General features: G+C 47.1%; 1 protein-coding gene across 2 annotated transcripts; it reads left to right on the top strand.

Moving 5' to 3' along the window:
- The first annotated feature begins 3222 nt into the window (after positions 1-3222).
- Positions 3223-12413, top strand: LOC140458372 (somatostatin receptor type 2-like). 2 transcript variants are annotated; one of them, XM_072552819.1, is made up of 4 exons: positions 3223-3472; positions 3674-4000; positions 6703-8734; positions 10891-12413. In XM_072552819.1, exons 3-4 carry the CDS (start codon positions 7513-7515, stop codon positions 11025-11027), a joined length of 1359 nt encoding a protein of 452 aa, XP_072408920.1. In that variant the 5' UTR covers positions 3223-3472; positions 3674-4000; positions 6703-7512; the 3' UTR covers positions 11028-12413. The 2 variants fall into 2 exon arrangements, with proteins under 2 accessions (XP_072408920.1, XP_072408921.1); XM_072552820.1 differs by lacking the exon at positions 3674-4000.
- The last annotated feature ends 781 nt before the right edge of the window (positions 12414-13194 follow it).

The raw sequence follows: 13194 nt of genomic DNA, 5'->3' as shown, positions 1-13194 counted from the left end.
ATATCTGAAGAGTTGCAAATGGTGCTGAATATTGTGCAGTCATCAGCAAACATTCCCACTTCTGACCTTATGATGGAGGGAAGATCATTGATGAAGCAACTGAAGATGTTTGGGACTACCTTGAGGAACTACTGCTTAGTGTCCTGGAGATTAGGTATGACTCCAACCAATGGAGACTTCACCATCTGAATCCCATTGATTCCAGATAACCTCGGGCTCCTATATGCCACATGCAGACAAATACTACCTTGATACCAAAGGCAGACCCTCCCATTTTGCTTCTGGAGTTCAACCTTCTTGTTCATGTTTGCACCAAGGCTGTAATGAGGTCAGGAGCTGAGCAGGCAGGACAGGAGTCAAACAGAGCATCAATGTACCAGATGTTGCTGAGTAAGTGTCACTTAAAAGCACTGTTGAATGATCCCTTCCATCACTTTACTACTGATTGTGAGTAGACTAATGGGCATTAATTGACTGGAACAGATTTACTCTGTGTTGTTTGTGGACAGAACATACATGAACAATTGTTGGGTGAATGTGAATATTGTAGCTACGCTGAAACAGTTTGGCCAGGAGCAAGGATCAGGATTTTCACTCACTGTCTGCGACTGGAGATCGCAGACCATGGGCTAATGGGCATAAGATCAGTCGATTGAATATATGGCCAGAGAACTGATAAGGTGGAGGAGAGCATCAGATATCGGAGGCATTGAGTCTAGTTCTGGGACAGGTTACATCTGAACAAGACGGAAACTAATAGCTTCACAGGGAGGTTTTCTGGTGCTGTTGCGGTGGGTTTAAACAACCTGTCAGGGGGATGAGAACTTGAGGAGTAACGCCAATTGAAAGGAAATTAAGTTGAAATTGTGAGGTAATGCACTTTATCAGGGAGAATGGAAGAGCCGGATGTTATTTAAATGGGGAAAGACTGCAGGAAGCAGCAGAACAGACAGCCCCGGTCCTTGGCAGTTTCAACAGACCCCAGTCCTTGGCGGTTTCGAAGGTCCCCGGTCATTGACAGTTTCAACAGGCCCGGATCCTTGGTGGTTTCGACAGCCCCGGTCCTTGGCAGTTTTGACAGGCCCCCCACAGTCATTGACAGGTTTGACAGGCCCCTGGTCCTTGGCAGTGAAACCAAGAGGTTGTGGGATGAACAAAAAATGATATTTGTCTTAATTTTGTCTATTTTTAAAAACTGTATAATTTAGATACTAAAATAGTGTGTTTTGTGGCAAATTGTACATGTTTTATTATATTTTCACATGTACAAATAATGATAAATTTCTGTCTATCTACCTACCAACCTGGTCATTTTGCTCATCTACACTTCCCAAGTTCCCACTCTTTAAGAAACCGCTGGGGAATGGGGCCCTGTCTTCCTTTGTTCCTTGCTCTGAAGCATAAATGCGACACTCTGGGTTTTGATCAGTTTGTTGACAAGATGGGTATCACTGGCTGGTGCAGTGTTTTATTCTCGAAGCCTAGTTACCCTGGAGAAGCTGGCGACAAACTGCTTCAGTCCCTGGGCTGTAGGGATACACACACACACAGAATGTTGTTTGAGTCCACAGCCCTTACAGAATTCTAATTGGGTTTTGTTTATATTTCAGCATGATCAAATGCTTCAAAAGTTATGGCTGTTGTTCTGGGGTAGTAAAGGTGTTGGCATTGAAGCCATTATGCTGCCTTTTACCTTCAGCTGCTGACAGCATGTTCTGGTTTGCCAGAAGAATTCCTGTTTTATTTTCTAATCCTTAAGCTTTGGTGAATTTTCTGCATTTGTTGCTTTGGAATATTGTTCTTAGTCACAGCTGGTGACCTTGTCATCTGTATGACACATTCCCAGTGTTCAGGCACATGTTAATCGCTGGGCCAGAAAGAGCCAGCAACAACAATGATATGCTGCATTTACATACCACCTACAATGTAGCAAAACATGTCAGACATGCTTCATAGAGGCATAAATCAGACAAGATTTGACATCAAGTCACATCAAGCAATATTAGGGCTAGTGTACAAAAGCTTGGTCAGAGAGGTCCATAAGCATCTCGAGAGAGACAGAGGATGATTGGAGATGTTTAGGGAGGGATTTCTAGTACTTGGCCATGCTTTCAGCTGCTTAGGCTCCATCAATGACAGAGAGGTTAAAATTGGAGCAATGCAGAGAGGGTTGCAAGGCTAAAGGAGTGGTAAGGAGGGCTAGGTGAGGCCATGGGTGGTTTTGATAATGAGGATGAAGCTATTGAACTCAGCGTTGGGTCCTGAAGGCTGAAAGGGCCTATACAGAAAATGAGGTGCTGTTCCTGCATCTTGCCTTGGACTGAAACACTGCAACAGGCCCAGCCCAGCTCTCACTATCCTTTTGGAAAGAGCGGCCTTGGGGTTAACAGCAGGGGCTGACCAGAGATGACCAGGGCTGACTGTCCCGCTGGTGCTAACTGCTTGCTTTTGGTGTTTGAGACGCACCTTAAGCAGCGTCGGAACTGAGAACAAAAGGACCAAATCCACCCTTCCCCATCACAAACAGCTTTCTCTGGCCAGGCGGGAGAGTGGGGGCGGGAGGGGATAGAAACCAAAGATTCAAATAAAGGAAAGGCTGAAGAAGCCAGACCAGGCAGGAGCTCAGGGGCTGGGTCCTTTCCAGAAAACACTGATAGATTTCCCTGGAGTCTTACAGGAAATTCTAGAAACAAACAAACAGCCAGACTGAGCTACTGCTGCTGCTGGGAGCTGGTCACAGGGGGCAGAGTAAATGTGAAAAATACCAGGGAGAGGTTGGAGGAACATAAACACATGAGGCAGAGACAGAAATGCACAGAAAGAGACAACAGCAACAGAGGGGAAGAGAGAGAGAGAGATAGGCATACACACTCATACTCAGAAAGACATACAGATGTTACAGATTAACGGAAGTACAGATGTACATAGACAGCTAATTAAACACACACAAACAAGAGAGTCTGAAATATATGCTCATAGGCAAAAATGTACAAAATTGAAAACCCATGGGGACAGGTAGCATGAGAGATACAGCTACTGAGTTTCTCCAGTACCCTCTGATTTGATTTCAGCATCCCGGTGTCTGCTGGATATTATATGCTGCCCGTTGTCATTCTGGTGGTTAATAAGCCTGGCTCAGTCCCATTACAGCCTGACACCCACTTTCTCCAGTCGCCTGATCAGAGCCAATGAGTGAGAGCTGACTTTATTTTGAACCCTTTCCTTCTGCAGGGAAGGAGAACTTTGAGACTTAGCCAGGTCCAGCCACTTGCTGAGCTGATGTCAGCCCACTTCCTCCGTCCGGAACAGAAAGCGTGTCTTTTCATATCAACAAACAGCGGCCTGCCTCTCACAGACTGCAAACCAACACTGGAATAGGAAAACTATTCCTGAATAAAATACCCATTTCACAGGCTCAGTGTGTTCACCAGATCCCTTCACTTTACATAGTGACGGATTCTCTCTCTCCAAGGTAATTATGTTTTCTGTGTTCTCCAGTATATCTGTGCCTCTGAATTTCTGTTTTTCTACCACTGTGTTTGTTGCTTTTTGCTTTTGAGTGTGTAGCATGTGTCCAGTTCCTAACTGACTCCTATGTATTTATGATTTTCTGCTTGGTCCCTGACAGTCTGGGTTCCTCTCTCTCTCTGTCCCTTCCCCCTTCTCTGTCCAGCTGCTTTTTAACAGCAAATCGAGGGTGAAGTGGGATTGTACAAAGCTAGTTTGATAAAGGAGCCATGGGACAGAGACAGGAAACTCGCCACTTCCTTCAATGGGAGCGGTGGAGATTAACTCCGCCTCAGTGAAACAGGCGCCTGCATCTTCAAACAGAATGTCTGCACTTTGAGGAAGACGACAAGAGGCAGGGGTGAGAGTCCCAGCGAGAAACCCGAGGCGAATCGTGGAGTGGAGATTCCCCTAAAACCCAAGTGAAGGTGAACTTTTTGTTTCTGACAGTGTGGGAGATCCCAGTTGTTGTGGAGTCAGTGACGTTGAGCTGGTAAGAGCACAAACGACTTGGAGTTATTTTGAAGTGAACTCTTTTCTCCAAAGAATTATGTTTTTGAAAGTACAAGGAATCAGGAATCGCCTCGTGTTGGGGCGTTTAAATGAATAGATGATAGATTCCCTTTAGTTATATTCAGCAAACATTCTGTAACGTTTCCAAAGAATTGATCAGTGATGCCTCGGGGGAGGCTCCCACTTTCTCTCCCCGGGACTAGATGTGAGTCATGTTCCCAGCTTCTGTGGGGTGTGTACATTTGGATTAATTCATTGCCCCCAGTCCTTCATTGAAACTCACGGGGAAGGCATGACACCCAGTGCAGTCTGGGTGGGGTTGTGATGAGTCCAAGATGCCCAGTGTGGGTGAATAGGACTGGAGTTGTCACTTGTGTGCCAGGTTCAGTATGCAGCTGCCTCAGGCTTATGGGGTGGCAGTACCTCTGGGCAGTGTGGGTTATTGTCTGGCATGGCTGGTTCATTCTTGACCACAGACTCTGGATAATGTTGCTTTGTCCAGTGGCCTAATGGAATGCTTCATTCTGGTTGGATAAGCAGTGGGAGATTGAGCTGCACTTGGCTTCAGGGTTAACCCTTTCCTTGCTGCACCGTGGGACATGTCATCTGTCAGTGAGACATGGAACCTAGACTGAAAGTGAGGGGGGGGGGGGGGGGGGGGGTGGAGTCTCTTCATTGTCACTTTGCAGGAAACAAATCAATCACCTTACAGAACCTCTTTGCCGTTGACCCTGAGCTTCTGCCCACTTGTCATTTCAATGCACTTTGCTGTGACATTCTCACCTCTGTCCTCAGTCAGCTCAATGAAGCCCAACACAGCCACGATCAGCACCTTCTTTTCTCATCAGACGCTTGGACATAACATTGGTCTGAACAATGTCAGAAAGTAAACTCTGTTCCCCCAGTTTGATTTCTTTTTATAGATTCATAGAACCCCTATGGTGTGGAAACAGGCCATCTGGCCCATTGAGTCCACACTGAGCCTCCGAAGAGCATCTCACCCAGATACACCTCCTACCCTATCCCTGTAACTCTAAATTTCCTATGGCTAACCACCCAGCCCGCACATCCCTGGACACAAGGGGCAATTTCTCATGGCCAATCCGTCCTAAAATGCACATTTTTGGACTGTGGGAGGAATCTGGAGCACCTGGAGGAAACCTACGCAGACACAGGGAGAGTGTGCAAACTCCACCCAGACAGTTGCCTGAGGCTGGAATCGAACCCGGGTCCCTGATGCTGTGATGCAGCAGCACTAGCCACTATGCCAAATGTCAGATTGTGGCATGTTTTCCTGATTTGTTTTTGTGCAAAGCTGTCTTTATTCTGCCATTAACACCTACTTTAGCAAATACTTTATTTCTTTCCAACAACCTTGATCATTTGAGCTTTACACGGCGATATAATATAATTGTGAACAGATAATCCATTATGAATACAATGGGCCTATCTCTGTTAATTAATTTTGCCCACCCTCTGACCTGTAACCCAAACCTCACACTTTGTGCTCGGTCCCCCTCCCTCTTCCTCTTTATATGAACATAAGGGGCAAAGCTTTTCCGTCCTCTCAGACTTGCTCTGCCATTCTGTAAGATTGCGGCTGATGTCACTGTAACCTCAGATCCACATTTCTCACCCCTTCCACCCCAGTCCGTGCTCTATCCTTCAGCCTTCCCGCTTCTGCTGCCTTCCAGACGGAGAGTACCAAAGACTCACGACCCTCTTAGAGAAAGAGATTTTACAGAGTAAATGGGTGACCCTTGATATTCAGACAATGATGTCCAGTTCAAGATACCCCCACAGGAGGAAACGTCCTCTCCACATCTCCCCTGTCAAGACCCCTCAGGATCTGATACATTTTTAATCAAGTTGCCATTTATTCCTGAAACCTCCAGCAGATACAAACCTAGCCTGTCCAGCCTTCCCTTTCCACCCATTTCAGGTATTGAATAGTAAACTTCTCTGAGCTGATTCCAACATATTTACAGCATTTACTCAATTAGGGGACCTATACTGTACACGGCTGTCCAGATGTGGTCTCACCGGTGCTCTGTAGAACTGTTGGCTCAATAGTGCCTTATCATTCCCTCTCCAGTGGATGGTGTGGAGATGGGGCTGGGCTGGTTCTGACAGTGACGGGAGGAGGGAGGGGCTCACAGCTCCATGTAGCCACCAGGATGTTGGGGTTGGGTCTGTGAGAGTAATTCCCCCCTCCCCCCGCACTCCGACTCCTCGCCATTCATCATTTTGAAGTGTTTATATCATCATAAATACATTGTCACAAAATCAAACTGAAGACCTTTGCCAGTCACTGATCATTCCTTAGTTGGAGCAGCTTACTGCGGATGTGGGAATCTGGACTGAAAATCAACAAAATGCTGGAGATCCCAAAGGAGTCAGGCAGCATCCATGGCGAGAGAGCATCCAACGTTTCCAATATAGATGACTCTTCATTAGAGCTGGTGAAGTGTGGACGGGACAGCATTTATACAATCATTTGGTGGAGGGTGGGATAGTGGGTAGTGGTGCTGATGGAGAAAAGATATTCTTAGTTCAGATTAAGTGATCTTTCCATCCTGGATTTTGGGATAAAAATTTCTCCCAATTTCCTTGTCCTGAGCAGGAATGTTCATGATGGAACTACAGATGCCCACATTTCTTTGTATGTTTTCTGGTTGACAGGAGCCAATTGTCTCCCGAGGCTGGTCATCGGCGGCTGGAACTAAGCTGCAGGATCAGTGGGACCATCTGAAATCACTGACTGGTGACCAGTGACTGGTGACTGGGACCTGGTGCCTGGAGGGGTGTGAGGAATCGCTTCAAGAACTGCATTGTTCACTGAGTGAGGTTCGGAAGGAAAAGGAGAGACTGGGCTCAGCGTTTCTTGCCAGCTGCCCCACAGAATTTCATAGCCAATGAAGCGTAATCACTGTCGTAATGAAGGAAATAGAGCACAGCAAGATCCCACCAACAGCAATGAGATAATGACCAGACAATCGTTTCCTTTTGTGTGATGTTAACCGAGGGATCAATATTGGCTGGGACAGCGGGCAGAGATTCCCTGCTCCTCTTTCAGATGATGCCGTGTTACCCTTTGCTACCCTGAGAGCTGAGCAGTCAGTTAGAGCCTTGGATTAACCTCCTGTCCACAGGGCTGCCCCTCCGATAATGCAGCACTCCCTCAGAGCTGCCCTGCAGTGTCAGCTTCAATCTATATGTTCAGACCCTGATGTGGTATTTGAATCTGTAATGTCGTGATTCTGAGGGAGGTTTGTGGGCAGTAAGCTTTTCTGTCTCCATCCTAGAGTTAGTTATTTGCAAAAGGTTACAGCTGACCAACTCATTCCACTGGGAAAGGATGAAGGTAACTCCAACAGAATGACTGTGTGTTACTCTCTCTGCGAGTGAGGCTGACGATTATGACTTGAGCCCCCAAGGTCACTGGGAATCAGGGAGCTGACTGAATTCATGAAAGTATTAGTTTTGAATTGAATGCTCCCAGTGACATTAAAGATGAGCAATCTTCACAGTGGGATCCCATCAGGGTTTGGATCCAACAGCAGTGGACAACCTCGACCATTATTGGCAGAAACTGCTACCCAGGCAATTCTCTATCTACTCATCCTAATCATTGGCCTTCCATTGAACACCCTGGTCCTGCTGTTGGTCTACAAGTGTCAGGCGTTGAGGAGCATCACCAATGCATTTGTGGCCTCCCTGGCCTTGGCTGATTTTCTGATCACTCTTTTAGGCCTGCCTGTCATTGTCATAGCAACCATTGCCCAGAGTTGGCCCTTTGGTGGGACATTTTGCCAAATCTCGGGCTTCCTAACCTTCTCACTGAGGAACGTCTCCATCCTGTCAGTGGCTGGCATTGCAGTGGACAGATATTACGTCATTGCAAGGCCCTTCATCCTCACCATAACCCGGGACAGAGCTCTCAAGATGATTGTCTTCCTGTGGTGGAGTGGGCTGCTCTGTGGAATCCCACCACTCTTTGGCCTTGGGCTGTATAAGTTTTCTCCCACCAGGTGTTTGTGTGACTTCAGTTGGCCTGATGGAGGATCCAGTCTGGCGTATGGGATCTACCTCTTCATTTGGATCTACCTGACCTCTTTGCTAATAGTCACCATCTCCTATTACTTAATCTACCAGGTCACCCGTGACCACATGAAGTATAAAGCCCAGCGTCTCGCCAGCAGCCTGTCCCCTGGGTCAGGAGACAGCTCCATTCCCAGTGAACTGAAGTCTTTCAGGCTGTTGCAGGCAAGTCTTTCAAGGAAGTGGGCGAGCTTCATGTCTTCCAGTTCGACGTTTAATCTGAACGCCAGCAGCCCTTCCGATGTAGCGATGGAGTCCAAGACAGCGAAAACCATAGTAGCTGTGATAACAACCTGCCTGGTTACCTGGCTTCCCTACTTCATTCTGAACTTTCACTGCAGTTCCCTGTCGGACAGTAAACCTCCCAGAATGCTGGACTTCCTGGCCACTTGGCTGACCTTTGTGAACTGTGCTCTGAATCCCGTCCTCTACGCTCTCCTGAACCGCCAGTTCAGGCACTGTCTCAGGGAGAACATGCGCCTCTGGTTTCGACTCTCTGCTCAACAAACTTCGGAAGATGCCTCAAGGCTGGCTGGCACCACCCACAATGGGGGCATCACCAGAAGCCAGGCTGATGTTGGCGATGGCTTAGCCCCTTTCTCCACTCGTCGAGGTAGCTCTGTCCTTATTTGATTCTCGAGTGTGGGGCTGGAGCCCAAGTCCACCTTCAGATAGTTTCACATTTCTGACAGCAATGAGCAAGAATCTGAGTCGATGCAGCAGCACCTGATTGGTTTATTCTGCAATCGATGCGTCCGGATTTAAAGGGAGGGTGGTGACTTAGGTTAGGGGATAGGTGAGCCATTGGCTTCCGCATAGAATCACTGAATTGTACATGCAGGAGGAGGCCATTCAGCCCATTGGATCTGAACCTGCTCTGCGGGTGTCATTCAGTGCCACCCCCTAATTGTAAGCCGTGACCCTGTACATTTTCTTCCTTTCCAGATATCCCTCAAGTTCCCTATTGGAAGTCTGGATTGACCCATTGTCTCCATGCTCCCAGGAAGTGCTTTCCAGCCTCAGCTACTTGCTGCCTCCCACTCCTGTAGAGGGCATCCAAACACCCTCTATCCAGACAATTTCCACATGTGGTGAGCAGAGCACTGGCTTGGAATTAAGGATTGTCATCCGATGGGATAGTTGTCCCTGTTGGGTGTAGAGAACCCCTCTGAATTGGAATAGCCCCAGGCCCCCATCAGTTGGAGACATCTTTGCGATAACAACTCCTAACTCTGTCTGAGAGTGTTATGGATCAGAGCAAAGCCCCTCAAACTGTATCCAGATGATAGTCTAGACCCTAATATTTTCTCATTTTCAAGGCAGGTGCTGGACATTGCATTCCAGATGCAATTTGATTGGTCAAACTGTTCGGCAATAAGGAAAGCACTTTATTCATCCACTCTAGATAAAATAAAAGAAAGATGAAGTTGGGCAAACTTAACTCTATTGGAAATCTTAACGGAATAATAGATTATTTAGCTACTAAATGGGAACTGTTCCGATGCAGTAACATCCCATAAATGCCCCCTTGACAAAGGCAAATGCAGTAAAATACATTGTCTCACAGACGATTCTCCAGTCCAAAAGGAAAACATGAAGACAAAACCCGAGAGAAACAGAGAGAGAGGGAGAGAGAGAGAGAAGCAGGCAGAGATGTACTGCAGCTTCCAAGCCCAGTTTCAATTCCCCAGCCCCAGCTGCCTTTATTGTTCCAAATTTCAAAGAATAAACTCCAGGCCTCACAAGCTTTTTGTTTTATGGGCTTCAGTTATCAGCTCGACACCTCTGTCTTAAAACCTCTCTTCAAGGGGAAAATCCTCACAGGGGGAAAATACAGAAACCACAAGATAGAGAGCCTCCCCTCCTCCTCCCACCCCATGTAACGTGTGGCTGTATTGGGTAAGGAAAAGGTGATAACTCCACTCACTGCTGCCTCCACACAATGCACACGGTGGGGGGGGGGGGTTCACTATGTGAAATATGACAATAGGTCCTGTAGCCCAACAGAGCGACAGCACCTTCCAGGACAGGGCAACACTGTATATTGTTCTCATCCACTTGGTTCCTCCCTTCCTACTCGGTTTCCTCCCTAAGCGTCAAACAGCTCCATTGCACCTTTCATCTTGCTGTCTGCCTGGGCCTTGATAATCCCGGACTAGGATATGATAGCTGTAGGCTCGGAATATAGAAAGGAGAGTAAGGAAAAGGGGAATCAGATCAGAACAACAAGGAAAAGAGAGAAACACTGAAAGAGGGAACGAGAGAGGCAGTGGGGAAGGACGTAATAGTGAGAGAAGGAACAAGAGAGGCAGTGGGGAAGGACGTAATAGAGAGAGAGAGACGGAATGAGAAAGGCAGTGGGGAAGCATGTAATAGAGAGAGAGAGACGGAATGAGAGAGGCAGTGGGGAAGGATGTAATAGAGAGAGAGAGATGGAATGAGAGAGGCAGTGGGGAAGGATGTAATAGAGAGAGAGACGGAATGAGAGAGGCAGTGGGGAAGGATGTAATAGAGAGAGAGACGGAATGAGAGAGGCAGTGGGGAAGGATGTAATAGAGAGAGGGAATGAGAGAGGCAGTGGGGAAGGATGTAATAGAGAGATGGAATGAGAGAGGCAGTGGGGAAGGATGTAATAACAAGAGAGAGGGAACACGTTACAACATAAAGTAGGCTGGGATCAGGTTTAACAACATTTACTCGTTCTAAACCCAACAGGTTGAAGAGCAGGAGCTGATGCAGCTGGTATGTTGTCTCTTTTTCTTGTTGTAGATTTGCCAAGGCCAGCATCCCGAGCGTTCCCTGTGGATTCCTCACTCTTCAGGAATCCTCTGGTGAGGCCACGATCAGCATCCTTCCAGCAGAGAACAGTTCCTACTCAGAGACATCACAGTCACGCAGCACTGTGAGGCTGAGTCCAATACCAACCTGATCCTGCAAATGGTCACTGAGCCTTGGCAATGGACTGGAATCCCTGGGAATGGTCAGTGAGCCCTGCAATAGAATGGAATCCCTGGCAATGGTCACTCAGTGTTCATAGTGATCAGTGACTTCTCTCCCCAGTGGCAAATGTCACTGACCAATGGCCAGTGACCATCCAGTAATGGGCATTGATCACCAACAATGAGCATTAATCATCAGTAATGAGCATTGACTGTCAATAATGGGCATTGATTGCCAACAATGGGCATTAATCTCCAACAATGGGTATTGATCATCAATAATGGGCATTGATCACCAGCAATACACCAACCAGCAATTGGTTTTCTGATATTGAAACACTGGGATTATTTTAATTGACAGGTAACAGGAGATTATCTGCATGTGAAAATACAACAAGACCTCACCGACCAGGACATGTCCAAGTCAGAAAGAGAATGGCCTAGAATTTCAACAGATTGTTCACTGCTGTATCTGAAGTGTTTCCCAGTGGCTGCAGTTAAGACATTATTTCTAATCTGATAGTTCAATCCTCCTGAAAGAAAAATGTTGGCAGCACAAGGCTTGGTTCAACAGATCGACCTGACAGACACGAGACCCAATATCAGGGATACGTGGACATTAACTGCAAAAGAAATATTCGCTCTGGTCAAAGCATGTGAATTATCAAATGAAAATGCTCAGCCTATAACAACCAATTGTTGGTAAATTAAACTTTAACACTTCCTAATTTACCAAAAACATTTCTTACCATTCCTGCAGATTGTTAGTACTCTGAATGAGGGGTTGGTACTCTGAATGAGGGGTTCTTTGGGTGACTGGAACCTACAGCATCATAGAGTCAGAGTCATCAAGATGTACAGCATGGAAACTGACCCTTTGTTTCAACTTGTCCATGCCGACCAGATATCCCAATCTAATCTAGTCCCATTTGCCAGCATTTGGCCCTTATCCCTCCTAACCCTTCCTATTCACGTACCCATCCATATGCCTTTTAAATACTGTAATTGTACCAACCTCCTCTGGCAGCTCATTCCATACACGTATCACCCTCTGTGTGAAAAAGTTGCCCCTTAGGTCTCTTTTAAATCTTTCCCCTCTCACCCTGAACCTATTCCCTGTAGTTCTGGACTCCCCACCCCAGCGAAAAGACCTTGTCTATTTACCCTATCCATGCTCCTCATGAATTTATAAACCTCTATAAGGTCACCCCTCAGCCTCCAATGCTCCAGGGAAAACAGCCCCAGCCTATTCAGAGTCTCCCTATAGCTGAAACCCTGATAACATCCTTATAAATCTTCAGTCCCAGAACTGATGAGAAATTGAATAAATGATCATCAGACTCAAACTATGAAGCCAGGATTGTGTTGTTAAATGTGTTGACGTTGGAAATCTGCTCCCCCCTCAGTCTTTGCAGCCCAGCTCCAGTCTGCTGTTTCCCTTTGGCTCTGCGATTTCTTGATGTTGAGAATTTGTTAAGATTAAGATTCAAGTGATTTTTCTGCAGGTAAGATCAGCCTCCAGGGGACAGTGTTCAGATGACTTAGTCAGGCTTGATGCCAAGTGTTGACAAGCTGATAGGCTATGGGAGGCATCACATTCCCGCACTGATGTGCCGAGTCTCTCTAGTGCAAACATAGTTAGGGCAGAGTGACGGAAACCATTTTATCTTCTATAATCAAACATTGTTGAACTGGAGTCTTTATCTATAATTCCCCCACATGGTGAAGGGACAGGGGTCTGTGTCTGTGATTCTCCCACACGGTGGCAGGATGGGGGTCTGTGTCTGTGATTCCTCCAGACAGTGACAGGGTCTGTGTCTGTGATTCCCCCACACGGTGATGGGACATGGGTCTGTGTCTGTGATTCCCCCACATGGTGATGGGACGGGGGTCTGTGTCTGTGATTCCCCCCCACACGGTGATGGGACGGGGGGTCTGTGTCTGTGATTCTCCCACACGGTGGCAGGATGGGGGTCTGTGTCTGTGATTCCTCCAGACAGTGACAGGGTCTGTGTCTGTGATTCCCCCACACGGTGATGGGACATGGGTCTGTGTCTGTGATTCCCCCACATGGTGATGGGACGGGGGTCTGTGTCTGTGATTCCCCCCCACACGGTGATGGGACGGGGGGTCT

The sequence above is a fragment of the Chiloscyllium punctatum genome, chromosome 33, assembly GCF_047496795.1.
Source record: "Chiloscyllium punctatum isolate Juve2018m chromosome 33, sChiPun1.3, whole genome shotgun sequence".
In the NCBI taxonomy this organism is placed as follows: domain Eukaryota; kingdom Metazoa; phylum Chordata; class Chondrichthyes; order Orectolobiformes; family Hemiscylliidae; genus Chiloscyllium; species Chiloscyllium punctatum.
This window is presented reverse-complemented; position numbering and strand designations above follow the sequence as displayed.